This window comes from Plectropomus leopardus, chromosome 15 (genome assembly GCF_008729295.1).
Source record: "Plectropomus leopardus isolate mb chromosome 15, YSFRI_Pleo_2.0, whole genome shotgun sequence".
Taxonomy (NCBI): Eukaryota; Metazoa; Chordata; class Actinopteri; order Perciformes; family Serranidae; genus Plectropomus; species Plectropomus leopardus.
Window position 1 is genome coordinate 30,860,725 of NC_056477.1, and position 20,693 is coordinate 30,881,417.

Below are 20,693 nucleotides of genomic sequence, written 5' to 3' on the forward strand. Positions count from 1 at the left end.
ATGGCATCATACAATTTGAATTTGCATCTGGGGGTATGAATACAGCAACAATAAAAACACTGGTAAATTCTCTGGGCAGATAATATGGACGACGTCTTCGCACCAAGAACTCAACATCTGGTGAGCACAGTCCATCTACTTTAACTGCGATTGAGCACCAAGCATCATTTATAACACAAAGCCCTCCTCCTCTCCTTTTACCGAAGTCTTGTGACCTTTCTGCTCTGGATGAAGTCTGCCCATCTAGTGCAACAGCTTGAGCTGGGGTGTCAGAGGTTAACCATGTCTCTGTGAAGATGTGCGAAGAAGTGGAGTATAAAACATGTTTCTCCCCCAACATAAATTTATCATGCAGACAATAAGAATAACTTATTAGAGAATATTTGTTTTATTTGGAGAACTAAACTTCTTCAACCCAATAATTGTGCAATATCACCTAGAAAAAGTGATTTTCGTGCACTGTTTGGTTAACAAACAACTGCCAGGCAAATTTAGACTGGTAGCTTAATTTCTTCTATCTCTGAGGGAACAAAATCAAAATTCCCACTCGATTTGCAACATAGGGCTGATTTCACTAACTAGTTGTTTTATTTGCTACACTTTGCACTTTGCACTCTGTAGTCTCCCCACCGAATCAGCGCACAGCGGGCTGACAGCTGAGAGCTGACCCACCTGCAACACCTTGGTCATTTTAAACTAAAACGCCCTGAAAATGAAAGGCTATTTAATTTTTGCTCAAACCCTACAGTGTACCTTGGATCTTTTTTGAATGAGTCTTGCATTTAATATTTTTGATGGAGAGTTGACTTCATCCATGCAAAGAGCCCTTCATAAGATGGAATAAACACAGTTCACCTAGAGTATCCAAAGAATACCTGTATGTAACCACTACAGAGACCTAGCAGCACTCCTGTTCTGTTGTCTTGTACACCTTTGAATTCAACTTTCCAGACAGAAACAAAATAAAACTCACCCAAACCCTCTTGGTTACTCTTGCTAGTAATCTAGTTAGTTAGTCCACTGTTCCAAAAATTACCAGCTCTGGTTTTGTCCAAATAAATCCTTAATTCACTAAGTTAGATATAAAAACATGCCGTTAAACCCCACGCTCTCTCTCTGCCTGCTGGCCACTGGCTGTTTAGGTCCTGTAACTTCTCCTTCCACCACTAGGCGTTGCTCTGTCTTTCAGCTCAGCTGTCTGTTCCACCCATAGACTGTATATGAAGATAGACAACATGACAATTACCCCAAAGTGAAGCTTGTCAGGCCCGATGGCCCCCTGGTGTCTGAGTGCAGTATAGGTTATAAAGCCTGCCCCTCAAGAATTAGTGAATGGGACATAGGCCAAACTAAAAACTCAAAGTACACGCCAAATACATTTTTCCTAAAGATTGTTTCTGTCTCTGAAGGTAGTTCTCATTGCCCTGATGTTGGCTCAAGTGTTTGTTCTTATGATCAGTCCGGTTTTAATGAGTTATTAAATTCTTTATATAGGGGATTTTCTGCCATGATTGACAGCTGTGACAGCCAATACATGCACCTGCATTCAATAGGGCTGCTTGTGACTGGTCAGTTGGGTGCTCTGGCAGAAACTCTCACACTGCAGATATCACTACTGTGTAGACTCCGGCTCCGAATGACATCACCAGTGCAAGATGGCAGCAACCGTATCCGGGATATTTCAGCTTCACTTGAGCGTAGCAGGGGACACGTACATACAGTGAGTTAAATAGAAAGAGGAGCAACTGTATTTATGAGGGTACTGAAAGACATAACTTCTGGAGTTCTAAACCGTTCTAGACTGCCCATACCTAATGGTAACTAAAAAACCCCAAAAAGTGTTATCAGATTTTGATTCAAATATTGCTCTGTCCTGATTTGTGCTCAGAAATGTGTGACATTAAATTTTCCCCACTGTCTGGACCAATTCAAAGCAGTGTAAAGAACACACAGACGATGACAGTGGGTAAAGGCTTTCAGGGCCCAGTCAACACCTATTGATTTGACTTCATTGGTGTTTCTAAATATGTATGTGGTCAAATGTCACAGCTATTGTCATATGTCCCGTGTCATGTCCCTGCAGACTCTTCATCCTGGGCTCCTATGACAGAGAAACCTATGTTCACTGCACCCTGGAGGTGAGCAGCCACCAGTGGAAGGAGAAGACTCGCAGCTCCATCAAACGGGTGGGTTCTCCTCCTTTTTTACTTAGCCTTTACTTTCCTTTTTTTCTCCTTGTTTTCCTTCTCATTTCTTTGGTTTGGGAGTGCAGGGTTACATGCTTCACGGTACAGGTAACTAGTTTGAGAGCTATCCACAATTTCACAGAGGAATTGTGGATTCAGATGATCTGCTCAACTTTTGAAGAGTTATGTGATGCAACAACAGCTCTTGTAGCTCCTGCTGCATCACGAGGGAGCCAGTTCCTACTGACAAGCACGTAGCCATAGCATCATGTGACCTAGAAGAGCCAAAAAAGTGTTTCAATTGCAGTTTTGTGAAATATGGCTTTTTGAATCCTCTGAAATACCACCTTGTGAGTGTAAAAACTTTTTTGCAATAAATAGGAGTGTTTTTTAAAATTGACGAGTTTCCATTTTGGCGTACTCTATCATCGCAATTTCAGTTTGTACAATTTGAGTGTTAACGGAAACCTGCCTAGTGACTTTGTATTTCAGTTTTCTCTGTAGATGGATTGGTTCCATGTGGACCATTATCTCTTTATAAGAGCTGTAACAGTCAAATAATTGTCAGTAACAAAGAGGGTACCTCTGCCAGTTCACAAAGTCCACAATTCATTGAGATAAATTCTCCTGTTGCTGAGCTCTTCCGGTATCAGACTATGGAGCTTTTGGATTGTCTTTACAAAGCGTAACACAAACACTTCCTGTGCAGAAGGCACATATTGGACACCTTGTCTTATTGACACATTAATACAAGCTTATTTTCATCTTCTCTGCACTGATGAGATTTTCCCATTGTTGACATTTCGAGCAGGAGAGAAAAAATTTCAGGCCCCTGCGGCAAACCTTTTTTAATTGCTGCAATTTAAAGATATTACAGTTCTCACATCAGGCTTGTTTGGAAGTGACTAATGACCATTTCAGAGGAAAATGTCAGCCCTAATTACCGGCTCTGGCTCCAGCAAAGCCTAATGCTTCTGTCCTTGCCACACACTTCTGAATGACATTTGCAATGGCTCAAAGATTATTTGTATTGTGTTGAACAGTAATTGTTCCACGCTGAGCTTTTTGGTAATGTTCCCTGTCCAGCAGGGGGCAGTGAAATATCAGCCATCCCTCTCACCACTAACCACAGCATCCTTCTGTCAGTTTTCTTTATCCCCAAAACATTACTTCATTGTACATTTACAAAAAAGGTGTAGGTTGTAGGTTTGTGTTTTATAGGACTGGAGTTTAGAGGTAATATTTTCTTTGCATATTATGAACCAAAATAATACTAATTATTTATATTTTCATATATTTGTGAAATTGTTGTTGGGAAACATGTTGGACCAGATGCATACACGCTCAGATGCATACACGCTCAAAGGCAGAACTGTGCATACACATTGTTAAAAATACACGTCAAATTTATAAAGCTGTGTGTGCATTTGATTCTGTTTTATAAATCTTTATGATTGTGGTGTTTTGCGCATGTGCATATGCCTCATCTCCACACCCAAAGCTGAGGAAAACTGGATGTAGAAACGCCCTTAAATACTTGGCTGTATATCAGCACTTCTACACTTCATCAGACCTGTCGATTAGAAGTCCAACAAAAAAAGTACAATTTCTGTGACTGTGTCATGTTGGTGCGGTACTCCAGCTGTACAAGAGCAAACGGCATTACGCACTGCTGTGGCAATTTTTAGTGTCTGTGCCACTAATACATCTAATCTTTACAAACTGCCATCATAAAAGTAAAGTAAAATCCCAATCATCATTATTATTTGCAAAAAGATGAACGATTCATGGGGCTCTTGTTGACTTTACAAAGTGTGCCACATCAATAAAATGAAACAATCGGCAACAGGGAGATAGTGGGTAGTTTCCAATTTTAAAAAATTATGACAGTTATCTCTCTTAAATATTTTCAAATTAACTTTATAATCAAGCCTTTGACTGACATTTTACAGAATATTTTATAGCCTGGAAATATCACAACCAGTGAAATTGGCAAAGAATCTGAAAAACAATGTTATTCATCTCTTATATTTAATTTCCTCCTTATCATCTCACCTGCAGCTATCTTGGCTGAAATTGTGTTTCCACTGGTCTGTAGTCTGCATTAGGTGCACACATTCTCACAGCACATTCTTCCTTTTTAAAAACTAGTTTATGTGCAGGAGAAGACACACATAGTTTTTGTATGTACACGTCGTTTACACATCTGGTCCCACAGAAGGTTCCAACATGAAATTAAAACCTTCACTGTAAGAAGGGGTGGGTGATATATCGAATATATTCAGTGTATTGCTTTGTGTTCCATGTTGTTTGTATGATATAACCATGTCATGAACATGGAGTATAAATTGTCACTTCAATTTTTTGAGTCACCGGCACAAGACTGGCCTCAGCGTTTCGGTTCTTTTGCTCTTCTCTATGGCGCTCTCCTTCTCACAGACGCACATACACACAAAAGAGAGACTCACAAACATGATACGTCACATGCATGCATTAGGTGCAGTGTGTGTGTGTGTGTGTGTGTGTGTGTGTGTGTGTGTGTGTGTGTGTGTGTGTGTGGGTGGTGGTGGTGGGGGGGGGGTGACTTGGCCCAGTTCTTACTGTAACATAGTACAACCTACGGTCAGTTATTTTTCTGTGTGTGAAGTTCCTGTAAGTTAGGCTACAGTTTGTTTGTTTTCTGTTAAAAAAGGAGTTTTCAGGCATGGATTATGTGAATATGGACACTGATTGTAGTGATTTTAAAAATCAGTGGTCCTGTATGATGTTTGATTCAAGTGAAAATAAATGCTTGAAGGAGAAGAGACAGCCCTGATTATACAACATAAAAAAAAATAAATCATGAAATACATTCATTAAGCTTAATCTCACATTCATGTTGCCTGTGTATTAGTACTCTTCTTCTATTATTCGGGCAAATAGTATTCTCCAGTCTCTTTTCCACTGGACAGAGAACCCACCAACAGCCACCAACATGAAGAGTGATGCCACTATGCTTTGGCTTCCTCGTCCACATATCTTTTCCTCCCATCTCTGCTTCACATCCTTGTTGGGAGGAGCTGAGACATGAGTGAGTAAGGAAAGGAGACATTACGAGACGCCATTACTGTTTTTAAAGCAGTGGCCCTCATGCTAAGTCATCGACTACAATGCAGTCCCTGATTGGCTGCCTACATTGTCAGTTAGAGAGCGGATCCTTGGTTGGCCCGATTAGACTGCATTGGACTGATATCGTTTGGGGTGGCAAAGAGTACAGACTGATACAGAGAGGGAAACAGAATGTTGAGCTTACATCATCAGGATGGTCTCACCAGACTAACACTGTACACCTTTTGAATTTAACTTTCTCTCGGTCACAGAAGACCAACATTAATTGCTTCGTTAACTCATCGTAACACACACTCAATTTAAACTCAACAGGAACACAATAAAATACATCCAAATTATCTTGGTTACTCTCGCCAATAATCTAGTTAGTAAGTCCACTGTTCAAACAGTCACCAGCTCCAGGTGGAAATAAATCCTTAATTCACCAAATTATATGCAAAAAAACATGTCGTTATTCTCCAGGCACTCTCTCTCTGCCTGGTGGCTGCCGCCTGTTTACAGTTCTGTAACTTCTCCCTCCACCGCTAGGTGTCACTGTGTCTTTCAGCTCAGCTGCCTGTTCCACCAGTAGAGACCAGGGACTGAGCTCTGGTGGTGCTTGCTTTGCACTACATAAAATGAATTTAATAGAAAGAGCCGCACCTGTACTTGTGACGGTTTAAATAAACATAACTTGAGGATTTCTGCTTACCCTGGTATAAGGTGATACTGCAAATGATACAACAAAAATGCAGTTGCTGCACTATGCAAAGACACATAGAAACCCTCCTCCAGAACTGACCCCAAGGTCTGTAAAGCTGCCAGTAATCCAGTAAATAATGAATATGTGAACCGTGTCACCCCAACACTCAACCAATATAGACATCAGTGCAGCCCAAGTGGACCCACTTGAAAGCACTTGTATCCTTTTTTGTTAATGTACGCATAGAGATGAAGCTTCACGGTGGCATTTGAGCTTGGTTTATCAGCCCCTCCAGTCCGCATGTCGCCAGCAGGACTCTGTAGTAAGGATTAAAGGCTATACCATCTGGAAAAGGTCAATTCACCATCTTTCTCGCTCTCTCCCTCCTTCTCCTGATGACTGCCAGATATGAGCTTCCTGTGCTTCTCATATGAAAACAGCCGCTTGTCTTGTGTATGTTAATGCTTTTCATGCCATTTAAATATTCCCTCATTTTAACCAGTGAGCCATTTGCTCCTGCTGTTCACTGTCTCTGTCTTCCCCACTCTCATCAGGGAGCGTCAACATTTTTATCAAGGCTACCTTAAAGACTCTATCTTCCAGACGGATATCAGTATTTAGTTTCTGGTTCTACTCACAATAGAAAGCCGCAATACCAGTTTTCGATTTGCCCGAGAGACAAAGGCTGTTTTTATTGAGCTTCTCAATTTCACATACATTCTGTTTGCTCAGTGTTTCAATTGCTAAATATCATTCTGTCTTGTTAATTGAATACTCAAAGTATATTTGCCTTACTATCTATTACCTGGGGTCACATACAGTATGTTTGAACACCAGTATTTGGTAGCTTAACAGTATTTACTGGAGCATTCATTCATCTTAAAAGGCCTCTCTACCAAAGCCTGCATCCTGAAACATTTTGTGCTTCTTCCCCTCAATTAAATTCATGCTCACCAACACCTCACGTCCTAAACTGGCTTCAAGGCAACATCTGAGAAAGGCTGAGGTCATTAAACGCCACTGATTTGATATCCCCTTTTTATGCCTTTGTAAGCTTGCTTCTTTGTCTTTGTTAATCCTTTAAAAACACTTTAACTCAATTAAATATTATGCATCAATATGTTGAATAATATTAGACTACTGCAGATATTGTACATTGTATTTGCCTACATGACAGCTGTTAAATAAGAAATGTCTTGGGCTGGACCCAAATATTCAGCTATTTAAATATTTTTTAATTGGGTAGGCATTCTGTTTTCAATTTAGGCATTCGGATATTCTCTTTTTTTTCTTTTTTTGCAGAGGATGAATGTCCTGTAAGTGTTTGTTATACTGCTGCTGCGCCTGTCACACACACATTGACAGGCATGATCATTTCACCCAACGGTTATTAACGTGTTAATTGACTGAGTCGAGCCATTTCTGCATAGTGTGAGCAGCACCATAAAGCAAATACACAACCCTTCCATAATTTAACTGACTAATTCAGAACACTGGACACAGATTGTTGTATTGATAACTGTCTGATTTGTTTTTAACTTTACAAACTATAAAGCGTCACAAAGCTGTCAAGCAGTCGGAGACATACTGGGCTCTCTCTGAGGTAACACTGAAGCTCCATGGCGCACGGCATCAATCTCTCACCTGACGCAGTGTTTCCCCACCTAATAGTAAAGCCATGAGGGACACAGTGTCTCTCTCTTAACTTGCTCTTTAGTTAAAGTCATTTATTTTAGCCTCTGTTATTGTCAGATTTTTGTCCTTGTTGCTCATCCATACCATGTTAAAAGGAATACCTTTTGTGGTGAAAAAATGGTTTGACAACAAGCAATTTAAAGGTTTAGCTTTGGGTTTTGGTGATGTTTGATGTTTTCCTGAAACTTAATTATGGAATGTATTGTAATTTTAGCCTTGAAAAAGTCAAACCTGTTTTTTAAATTTGTGATTTGTGAGAATTTTTGCAGGTATTTTATTTTTTTTTTTACTGTTGTAGACAGGAAATTCCATTTTTAAATTTGGACAAAAGCTAGTCTGAAAGTTGAGCACTTTGGGCTACTCGCTCTGAATGGATTCTCCATTGTCATAGTTATTCTACAGAGAAAGATGACCCTTTATCTCTGCTGCCTCCCATTGGTCAATGTTTACTCCAGCTGCTGCTGTGTGCACTTGCATTTGCACAACACAGGCCACCTGTGAACTGGGTAAATGAAGCACTGTTCCATTACAGAGTGGGAGATTGGGTGGGTGTTTTTTTATTACTCATTTATGGTGTGTTGAGGTCAGGGGGCTGGGAACTCTGTCAGGCGTGTTTGCACATCTGCCCTGTCGATTCCATCATTGGCCCTGAATGCTGATTCTTGCTGACAGCTTGACTGAATAGACCGACAATGTTTGTGTGTGTGTGTGTGTGTGCATGCGTGCCTGCACGTGTGCATTAGTGTGTATGCCTAAACTACATCTGAACATCTTGTTGTGTAACATTGGATGTTGTCAGTGGGTGGCTTTCTGTTGTATGAAGAGAATGTGTGTATTTACAGCGGTGTGAGGCTGAATGCTCTGCTGGAAGTTGTGTGTTGTCAGTCTCATGGCCCGAAGCTTCAAATCATACAGTTTCCAGATTCTTCCCAGACCCAGTGTTTTATCCACAGCACCATGTGACGTCAGTCATTAGGAAATCAAAGTGTAGAGGAAATATGGACAGCTTCTCGCCAGATGCCTTTTTCTGTTTAAGGTCTCTGTCAGACAGCACGTTTAGGGGTTAGACCAATATTTAAACCCAGACATTTGGCTTTACTTTTAAAACATCTGAAATGTTGGATATGCTTGTCACCTTTAAGTACACCTCATCTCATCAAATTATTTTACAATTGTGTTTTTAGGGCTGGGCGATATGGGCTGAAAATTACATTGTGATAGTTTAAGGCTATATCTTGATACCCGATACAGATATTTTTAAATCTCCTCAAAAGCAGTTCATTAATGCTTAAACAGGGGGAAATTTCAATTTTCTCTTCCCAAAAATTTCAACACCATTCTATTTTTGATCGGTATTCATCTATAATGTAGGCATTATGATTATGTGGGTGAAGACAAGTATTAAAACAAGTAGAACTGTCTGATAGGTTGAGAAAAGTACATCACTTTACTATAATGCAACCTTTAAAGTCAGGAAAAAGCACCATTTGTTCAATATCCTGATGTAACAATGTCCAATATCAAGACGATATTAAGTCTCATCACAGTATGTTAAAATATCTTTATTTTGCCCAGCATTAGTTAATTAGGTCATTTATTTGCAGAAGTGTGTTTGTATTGCAGTATTTTACACCTGCTTTGGCTCAGTTTTCACAATAGAATTTCAATGTGTAGAACCCTTAACAGAAAATGCAATTGACCTAGTGTGTTCAATCATTTATCTATAACATGGTGGAATTGTACAAGGTAACACACCAGTGAAATGTGATCCCATCAGCTCTTTTATTCTGTGCACTGTGATTTAGTTATTTCTGCCTCTTGTTACAGTGTTGGCTGCTACTTTATAATTGTTCATGTTTCTGGATTGTTCTTCTAATCCATGGTTTTTGATTGTAGGATGATTAAGTTAAGTCAAGTCATTTTTATTTATAAAGCCCATTATCACAAAACATGGTTTGCCTCAGAGGGCTTTACAGTGTACGACATCCCTCTGTCCTTAGACCCTCGCATCACCCAAGGAAAAACTCCCAAAAAAAAAACCCCTGAAATGGGGGAAAAAAATGGAAGAAACCTCAGGAAGAGCGTCAGAGGATGATGAGGGATCTGTCTTCCAGGACGGACAGACAGAAAAGATGTCATAAATAACAACTGAATCACAATAATGACAAAAAAGAAAAGAGAAGGAGAGAGGACAAGAGAGAGGGAGAGAGGGAGAGAGGGGAGAGATGCACAGCAATAATTGTAACAAATGCATGTCATATTGCAATAATGATAGGTGTAAAATTACTAAATGCTCTATGATAATATTGTGGGTGTTGATATGCGTATATATTTAGGGGAGGCATGACTCATAATAATGGCAGTAGAAGGTTGCGTCAAGCGCGATCACAGCATCAGCGCAACCAGGACCCACAACACAGGACCACAGCAACGGCAAAATGAAGACCACGATCGAGGCAAGCCGGAGGTACAGTATCAGTACAGCCACAGCATGAGCACGACCAAAGGCAGGATCACAGCACCAGCACAGCTATCACCACAATCAGGTACAGCCAAGATTGCAGCCAGGATCCAGGAAAACTAGGAAACAAGGGAGCAGGGATTATAAGTGTTATCAAAGAGGAAGGTCTTTAGTCTACCCTTAAAAGTGGAAACGGTGTCTGCCTCCCTGACCGAAACTGGAAGATGGTTCCATTAAAGAGGATCATGGTAACGTGAAGGCTCTGGCTCCCATCCTACTTTTGGAGACTCTGGATACCACAAGTAACCCTGCATTTTCAGAGTGTAGTGATCTTGAGGGTTGGTAGGGAACTATGAGCTGCGACAGATAGGATGGAGCCTGAGCATGTAGAGCTTTGTAAGTAAGACGAGGATTAATGAGGGATGTACTCTCGCAGGACCCCTCCCTGCAGCTCCTTTTACTAACCAATACTGGATCCAGCCCAAATTTTAGGACATTTCTAGAATTTTAGGACATTTCTAGAATTTTAGGACATTTCTAGGATTTTAGGACATTACTAGGATTGAAGCACATTTCGAGGATTTCAGGACATTTCCAGAATTTAAAGTATTTCTAGGATTTTAGGACAGTGGAATATTAAAACATAGCTTCTTGCATGAAAAACAGTTTGTAATCCCTGTATGTGACTTCAAATGAACACTAATGTAACGTAGATAACTTGGACGTTAATGAAAACTCACCCCATAAGAAACTGAAAAATATTGAATATGAAAAAGTACTGCTAAAGTTTTGTGCCGTAACAGCCCCAATTTAGTTCTTCTGCGATGCGTTTTTCCTGCTCCATCTTCATTCAATGATAAAAACTAGTAGCAGTGACAGTTACTAGCCTACTTTAAATGCAGGAGCGGCTGCTTAAGTAGCCATGTGGTTCCTCTTTAACATGCAGCTGATGGGCTGAAAAAGGAACAAAAGCAACTAGGAACCTGCTTTTCCCCTAAAACAACCCAAATTCAGATGCAAAGTTTATGGTTTTAAGGCCCCCAATACTGTTATTTGAAGCATGGAATGGCTTCTTCGTGATTTCAACCTGCATATTCTGCAAAAAAATGAAAATCACTAATTAAAAAAACAAAATCGATTTTTCTTTGTTTACACGACTTGTCCAGGACAACTTGTTGCTGGTTGATTGCAACACCAAGTAGTAAGAAGTGGAAGTTGTGCCAGTGTGAGATTGCTGTATTCTTAACAAGTCAGTGCGTTGTAGCACTTTGTGTTGAAAAGTATGAAATTAACAAATCTGTTTGGCTCCTTTTCACAATGAAACTGTACCAAAGCAGTCAAAATATTTTAACTCTTGCAATTTCAAGGACTGATTTGGAGCAGTTACATCTGAGGCTCGTTGTTCACGGTTTGGGTGTTTAGTCAGATCTGAAAACATTCAAGAGTCTTGTCCACAGCTGTCGCCAAACACCTCACCATCAGTCACGGCATTTTGTCTTATCACCAGTCACACTTCGAGAGAGAGAACAGGCAATTTTATGCAGGTGATTTAAGCATCTGTGATGCACCCCCCCACAAACTGTCTTTCACAGACACGCACACACGCACGCACGCACGCACACGCACACACACACACACACACACACACACACACACACACACCCATCACAGAGGTTGTTTGATGTTCCACTTAGGTTGTCTTTGTGTCTTTAATCTGCCCACGGACACCCGATGAAAGACAGACAGTTGGTTGATGAGGAGGCTCACACACACACATACTGAGTCTCCCCACCTCCACCACCACCACAACAACAGTGACTCATCTGATGCCTGAAGCAGCAGAGAGGCCACAGGTGTACATTTCTATCACTTATTGGCATAATATTAACTTGTCGTTAATTGTCCTTAAAAATCAATAGAGAAAACAACTTTGGGTCAAATGAGGAATGCAAATCTCTGTTTTTGGCAAATCCAGCAAATTAACACTAATTTCAATTTAAATCCAACAAAAGAAAAATTTGTACAGAACTTGGCTTGATTATTGATATTTGTAAATATCATACCTGACTTTAAAGTAAATAATCTTTTTATTTGATCAACTTTTTAAATTGCCTGCATAGATATGTTTTTACTTAGAGCTGGGCAATATGGGAAAAATCTAATTAATATTTATGACTGAATACTTCAATATGGATATTGCAACAATATTGTGGGGTTGATTGTTGATAAATAATCATCAGTAATGTGGATATAATGAATTGGCAAAGGCAAATCATTTTTGTATGCATGTATATGTGGTGTATGTATAACATAGACATAAAGGCCCAAATTGGCTTAATTCTTGTGCAATGCGTACCAGGCATTAATTCATGCCGTTTTTGTGTGTGTGCTGCTTTTACTGAAACCTTTTAACCCTGGTGCAATTTTGTTCGAAAACATGATGAAGATGCAATGAGCAACTTTGTAAAAAATGTTCCACAAATTACAAGAAATTAATAGAATTTTTTTTTAAAGCTAGGGAAAATGTCTAGGGAAAAAAGACAAAAGCTAGGGAAAACTGTATTTTCAATTATGGTGAATACATACGTCAGCTATGTTACAGAATTATTATATTTTTCTTGTTTTTTGCTTAACCTTCTTTCTTTCTCTTTATTTTTTCTTTTACTTTTTACTAATTTATGGTTCAATTTGGGTCATTTCTTCTTTATATTGCTCCTTGCCTTCCTCTCATGTTTTTGAAAGAAATCAAGCCAATTTGCTCAGGTCCAAAAGGGTTAAACAGAAGGAAACGAAGTTAACAAAATAGGCAGCCCGTCCCTTTTACCTCCAGCAAAATCTTCAGTGAGGCAACAATAGTCGATCTGTGGCTGTGTGTGTGTGCTTGTGCTTGAATAGCTGGTTAAGAGAGAAGGAAGATACCTTTTTCTTCTGCCTTGAGCCGCTGCCTATTTGGCTCTTCGTTTACTGTTGGTCAACCAATCATCTGCATTGGCTGGTAGTCAGGTTCACCTATGGCCACCTCGTCCTTGAGCACACCTATTTGCCTAAGGACATGCAGACACCAACTGACAGACTGACAGAGATATACACATTGATAGACACATTTGCAACACAAATTCAAGTTGGTTGTTCCTGACATCATGACTGGTGTAAAGTGCTCATCATGTTGACAGCCTGTGAAAGAAAACCGTTCTTGTGTCTGCTTGTTTTGGTGTACAGTGTCGTGTAGCGCCTCCCAGAGGGGTGAAGTTGTAACAGATTGACTGACTGATGCTGCTCCATTGTTTTGCAGGCTCGAAAACATCCTGGTGTCGACTATTTACTGGAGTTTACAGCCAGTCTGTGCTCCAATCTCATACTATTGCCTATACAGCGTTAGAAAATGATAACATGCACAGCTTTTGTTGGCCACTCTGTTCTCCTCTCCGATCCTCTCATTTTCAATGTGCGATAGTCCACCGCCGACATTTTTGTCTCAGTTCATCTCCTCAATGTAAATGAAACATAGTTTGTTACCATCATCAAGATCTACTTTTAGCTCGACATCGTCTCATATTGGTCATGGAAAAAAAAGGTCTGTGATGAATAAATTTCATAATAGTTTTCATCAGTGAAATGAACACTAATGTGAACCGATAAATCATTTCACAACCACAAACTATGAGTTATTAGAACCATCCAGAAACATGGACAATTATAAAGCAGCCAACAATGTAAGTGGACGCAGAAACTGACTGAAAATACAGAGCAAAAGTTAAAGGAGCTGATGGGATCCCATTTCACTGGAGTTGTACTTTGTATGATTTCATGTGACAATTAAATGACTGATGGATTGATTACCCCATCCTGCATAAAAAAAAGATTCTCTTAGTTTACATGTTTAAAGTCTCCTGTAAGTGCAACACTTTTCATCTGTAACAGTGCAATGCTCTTTAAAGGTCTTTTAAATCTGGATACTAGACAATGTGATTATGTCTTGCCTCCTTAAAAAAAATAAGCTAGGACAGCATTGTTTGTCATGTTAACGTGCACGCCCAGCACATAATCAAATAGCACCTAGGGGAGCGCCTTTGTCATTTTTCCTAATGCGCAGATTGACTCGTGGCGGATGACACGTTCATCTTTCGTCTCGCCTTGCCATTCCAATTAAATGGCCTGTTCTAATTCTGTTTGACAACAGCTGGGTGCGCAGCAAACAGCAGATTAAAGACATGAGAGTTTGGTTCCACAAGCTGTTTGTTTCTAATCGCTTCTCCCATGGATCAATTCACCTCAGAGGAAACTCGATAGGCCAGCCACCATGTGCATGACAGACAGAGCCACAGCCATATTACAGATTTCTTTCTATTTTCATTTGGAATGTATTTTTCTCATCTTATAGGCATGGTATCTCATTAGAAAAGGACGTGTTACTCACTGCAGAATGTCAGAATCAGCACACACAATTCCAAATAATGCCCACTTTGATGAGTGATAAGCTGGATTCAGAGACAGGGTTAATTTATCTTTGAAGATGTGAAACATCTGTGTTTTCTACTCAACATGTTCCTGTATCTAAATACAGTATTTGAGAAAGTTTCAATAATATGCATAGAGGAATATATTTTTCTTATTCATTCCCCGTTATTTGTATTCTGGAGCTTCTGAGTAAAAGGGTAGTCAACAAAGGATCCTTTGTCTGGCTGGATGTTTTTAGTTTTTTAGTTTTTTTTTGAGTACATGTCCACTTTAATTTAAAATAGCCAGATTTAAATGTAGAGAGTATTTTGGGGGAAAAAAATATTAAAAAAAAAAAAAAAGCAGCAGCTTACTTCAGAAACATTGGGTAATACTTTATTTTGCAATTAGTCTGTAATTTTAAATTTTACACTAATATTTTCGACAGAGGTTTTCTAATAACTCCATGTGTGCAGAGCTTGCTGTTAAGCTTTTTTAGCCACCTTCCCTCTGGACAACATATGTATTTGCACACTGTAGTATTACTACTTGGGCTTGGGGGGTTTGTAATATTTCATACCTTTATACCTTCCTGAAATTTCACAGCGAGTGCGCTACTTACTCTCTGCTTTTCAGACTAACAAAATAGAGACCCACAAAATGTTTAAGAAAAGTAATAATCTCACATCTTTTTCCTACATTAAATAGAGAAATATAACTGTGCACCTTTTGAATTCTACTTTCTCTCTTATGGAAGACTGACAAAGCTTAGTTGCCATGGCAACTCATCATAAAACATACTTCACTCAGACTCGACAGAAACAAAATAAAACTCATCCAAACCGTCTTGGTTACTCTTACGAGTAATTTAGTTATTGAGTTCACTGTTGCAACAATCACCAGCTCTGGACTGGTCGACATTAATCCTTAATTTTCGAAGTTAGATGTAAAAACATGCCGCTATTCCCCACACTCCCTCTGCCTGCTGGCCACCGACTGTTTACGCTCCTGTAACTTCTCCGTCCACCACTACGTGTCTCTGTGTCTTTCAGCTCAGCTGTGTGTTCCACCAGTAGAGACCAGAGACTGAGCTCTGGTGGTGTGTGCTGTGCACTACATACAATGAGTTAAATAGAAAGAGGAGCACCTGTATCTATGAGGGTGTTGAAAAACATACCTTTAGGATTTCTAAATACCCTGGGATACCGTGATACTGTGGTACTGCCCAAGCATATTGGAAACGTCTTTCTCTGTACATGTTGAACTGTGTGTTTGCCTATGGACAAATTCCATATTTTTGTATACCAGATTAGTTGTTGTCATTTAATTGGAAGTTTACAGACTGAACACTGCCCTTATTTTCTCTATCCTTGTACATATTGGTTTTACAGACTTCCTGTCATCTTTGAGTAAGCCTAACTGACGTAAGAAATCACTCCTCTTCCATCTCAAAGGATCTGAAAAACTGACATGACGTAGGCTCGTCTGTTTTTCTTCTGCTATGTCAGGGTTATTTAAAGTGATGGTAACCACTGAGTATATTTGCCGTTTGTACTTCTCTTAACAAAAATCATATTATATAGGATGATTTGTGCAGCTGGAGAGCCAAATAAAATAAAAGCATTTATTTTTAATGTGCTCTTCCTCCCCTGCTCACTGAGGGATGATGGTCCATGTGAGTTGGCTGTTTTGAATAGCTTATAGTTTTTTAAAAGGATTTCAAAGAGCCAGCAGAGACGAGACATTACTGACCCTATGACCTGTAGCCTGTTAACCTATGTGTAGGCTGAAATGAAGTGTCTGTGAAGCTGTGCAAATGTTAAATGAATGATAAGAAAATGTTACGTGGTCGAGTGGTCAGATTGCTCACTCTAAGTTCCAAGAAGCAAAATAACACGTTGGCAATCCCAATGTCTAAAGCAAGTGTTGAGCTGAGTGAGGAGGGAGATAGGCTCTGTATTTGCATGACAGATGAGCACTGGTGTTCAAAGGAGAGCAGACACTCAAATGCCAAGTTGATAACAAGAGAAATGTTGTGTTGCGCCTTCTCTGAACCAATGCTAGTAGTTTTAGTTGTCATTTAATAGGCACAGATGATGCAACAGTCATGACAGTTCATTATTTTTTGATACCAGGACAATGACAGCTACAAAAAAGAAGCGTGTGGGCGACCAATCGGCTGTCGCTGTCCATACAAGTGCAAATTAGGCGAGGCACCTTTTTGTTTGCCTGTGTCTCCATAACAACTCCTTTGTTCTTAATGCTTTTGAAACCTGTTTTCTATGATAAAAAGGCAACTTGAAAATTCTGATTGAGCCACACAGCAAACACAAGTGTAAAACTAACTTCATGGTGATTTTAGTCCAAATAGACATGCTAGAAACTGCTGCAGTTTACAGCCACCCATCATTCTATAACATCACTGAGCTTAATGAAGTTGTTCCATTCTGAAAGTAATGAGTCATTAATATCTGTCCATTAATCCATTTCTTTGTGTTGACGTTGTAATATCTTCTGTGTGAATATCATGTGGAAAGGAGTAAATACATTTAAGTACAAGTGGTGTGGTGAAGATGGTATACGGATGTGAGAATTTGCATACTTTTTATCATAGATTGAGAAAAGAAAAATTATGACATCACAAATGAGATTTCTGAAGTGAGCTCTCATCATTTTGCATTTATTAGCATCTCATATCTACCATGTGCAATGCTACAGCCCACCAAAAAAGGTCTCATCACTGCAGTTGTGCACAATTATTTCCCATAAATTCAAAAGCAAGATGAATACTGTTAACAGGCAACAAACTTTGATCTGCATAGCTAATTAACATAAATTCAGAGTTAAACTAACTCAAACTACAGCAAACTGTGTTTAGCTAACCAAATTCAGCGAATAATCACGATTAAAATAAAATCGTTTAATGGCCCTATAAAACGCATATAGTATTTGCTAATTCCACAGCGATATACTGGTCAAACTAAGGGGTGTCCTACTGCTAACCCTTTAATCTCAGCAAATTGATTTCTCTCAAAAACATAAGAGGAAGGCAATGAGCAAGACAAGAAGAAATGAGCCAGAAATAAGCAGGAAATAAGTTAAAATTACAAGAAAACTACCTGAAAATGAGTGAGAGAAAAAAGAAAAAGGAAAAAAAAAAGTTAAAAAAAATTCTAATTTTGTAAAATAATTTTAAATGTGTAATCATGATAATTGTAATTTCTCCTTGCTTTTTCCTTTTTTCCCCCCAAGACATTTTACCCTAGCATCCTTTAAAGTAATTTTCCAAATCTACTTATTTCTTGCCATTTGTGGAAAATGTCAAACCAAGTTGCTCAAGGACCTTTCCCCAAGTTTTTGACGGAAATCAGTGGTTCAAAGATTTAAATACTTTTAATTTAAGGTGTCTGAAAACAGTACAAGAAAATTGATGTTCTAGGTTTCAGAGAGTTAATACATTTCTTTTATGATTTTCAATTTCAGTTCTTTTATTTACTGTACACTGAGGTTGTAGAGTTTTCACAGTTTAGCTCTTTGTTGGCAGAGCAGTGACCGCTTAGAAAAGTACTGAGCTCATTTCATCCCCTTCCAAGATGATACTCGCTCAAGCACTGCTTCAATAAAGTCATCTGCTGTGTACAGGACATTTTCCACAGAAAGACTCTTAAAATGTAACCTTACACACATCTGTGATAATCTGTCTGAGAATACATTCTACGGAATATGTGTCACTGCTAACCAGCCTAATAAGTGCCCACGTAAACACCTGAACAGCCACTGGCCATGCACCCCACCCCTGAGCCCACCCCATCACCAGCGGGGCTGCTAATTGGATGTGGCAGGGAATTGCTGTGCACTTGCCTCGCAGCGACTTGTAACCTATAACCATACACAAATCGATCTGACATGTGGTATTAGATTAAATTACCAGGCAGCGCAATGACAGGGAAAAGGATTTGCTCAGCCCCCCCACCTCTCTGTCTGACACGCACCCTCCCAGACCTGCTGCAGAGCGGAGGGATGCTCAGCCAAGCAACAGGAGATACTGCTCCATATGAGCTATCCGTCAAGCCTGGCTTCAAGAGCAGCCTTCAGCTAGCCACCTCTCCCTGCAGACTGCTGTCAGCATACACAACCCTCTGATGACTTCTTCCATCGAGGCTAGCATCGTTCATTCAACTCTAATATATGCACATGATTACATGTATAACGGTGAGGCTTAAACTGGTTGTTTATGTGAGAATGTAGTGAACAGTAGCCCTTTTCAGGCCTGCACATTGTCTGTAGGCATCACAACAGATACATGAAGTGGTTTTGAGAGGTATTTGTGGGAGAGTGTTTTGCTAGCACTGTGTTGATTTTGCAGTTGAGGTAAAGCTCCCCCTATTTTTTTTTTTTAGCTGCAACGGTTTTTCCCTTAGAATTACAATCTATGTGTGGCGGTAGCCTACGACAGGGGCTGGTGGGGGTCACGGTTTTGTGGGTCCGTGAATGCAGTGCCAGCAGAACTCTTCAGGAGTTCTTTTTTGTCCTCAGCAGAAGTTTGAGGAGTTTAAGTTGAGGGGTGGATGATTGATTTTGCGCTATTACAACACACAACAGATTGATGGGTGAGAGGAGCAAACTTTTAGACAGTACAATGAACAGATAAGTTTCACTTACACTGTGCTGGGGTTCTGCTGTTCCATCTGTGCCCAGATTACGCTCCCGTGCAGTGAAATAATAAGTGAACATTTGATGCCTCCATACAGACTAACCACATTCAGCTCAAAGTATAAAATGTAATATCTGGTTGCCAGTAGTTGGCCCTGTAACTATAGGTAATTATTGGCATGAAGATGTGTTTAGGCTGGGAATCTTATGAAGCAGGACAAATTTGGACAATGCAGATTGGACAATGTATGCTGAAGTTACAATAACTTCCTGTTCTATAGTGAAACATGCATAAGGGCTGCCATTCCATGGCAACGCAGTTTGAAAAAAACTCAATTTTTTCACCAGAAAGTATCATCAAGGTCTTAAGGCTTTACACAACAAAAACATGGAAGTTTGACATGGTGCCATGGTCACAGGGTATGACAAAAGCTCTTCTACTTTAATAACTTTTCATGTGGAAGGTCTTTAGATGGTATAGACAAAATTAGAAGTTAATTGGATTAAATCTCAAGGAGGAGTTCATTGAAGTAAATGGCCAAAAATACACAGAAATTGCACAGTGAATTTAAAATGGCTGACTTCCTTTTGGGTTTATGGTATTGCTCCAAGATACTTTTTTTGTGACCTTTTCGTCCTTTCTTGTTCTGGTGGATGATGAATGATTCGGGCTTCAGTTGACGGTTGCGCTCTTTAGCTCTAGGCTCATATGCAGTTGCATATTCAGTCAGTTTGTTGGCCAGACCCCAGCTGTGTTTGCAATCAGTGTGTGAGTGCTTTATTTTCTGAAAGTTTCCTTCTGTTAATGCTTGGTGTTGGCTTGTTTTGTCGCATCCTTCTGAGCAAAGTTTTTTCACCACTCCGCAAAGTTGCAAGTGATAAACTTGGGATCTTCCAACAGACATAAGGATATAGCTTATAGGTAAACCATTGATAAAGCGGTCTGTGGGCCAACAGAACTGCTGAAACCTATAGAAACCATTGTCTTTGCTTTCCTGTTGCTAAGGCAACTGCTTTGGTCCCTATTTACTTCCTGTCAGCTACCAAGGAAACTCTAAAAGGTTTTTCTTTTATAGTTTCTTTGTCAGCTACAGCATTAGCAAAGATTCCAACAGGAAATACATTGGATGCATTTACAATGTTTGAAATGGTCCACAGGGTTCACCTCTCCCATTCATCCCTCTACCTTAAAAATGATTAGGAGCCTGGTTCAGCTCCATTTCAGCAATTGTTTTAAAATCATCAGCCAGATGGGTCTCGACACACCAGGTCTGAAAACAGCTAACAGACTACATAGTCCGTTTAATGGTTGTTACTTTGTTTCTTGACATTTCTGTACTTCAGTACTGTTTTTTTTACTCTAAGCAGGGCATGTCTTGTTTTATCAAGTTCAGTGTGTGCGTGAGGAAGCCAAATATAAGAGAAAGTGTAACAGGAAGTGTAATCGATGTCTTTTGTCACAATGAGTGTT

General features: G+C 39.6%; 1 protein-coding gene across 1 annotated transcript in view; it reads left to right on the top strand.

The window, feature by feature from the left end:
• Positions 1-20,693, top strand: part of pdzd8 (PDZ domain containing 8) — a 56,868-nt gene that overhangs the window by 20,510 nt on the left and 15,665 nt on the right. The window contains exon 3 of the mRNA XM_042501979.1: positions 2,084-2,186. Coding sequence (XP_042357913.1) covers positions 2,084-2,186 — 103 coding nt within the window. The remainder of the gene's footprint in view (positions 1-2,083; positions 2,187-20,693) is intronic.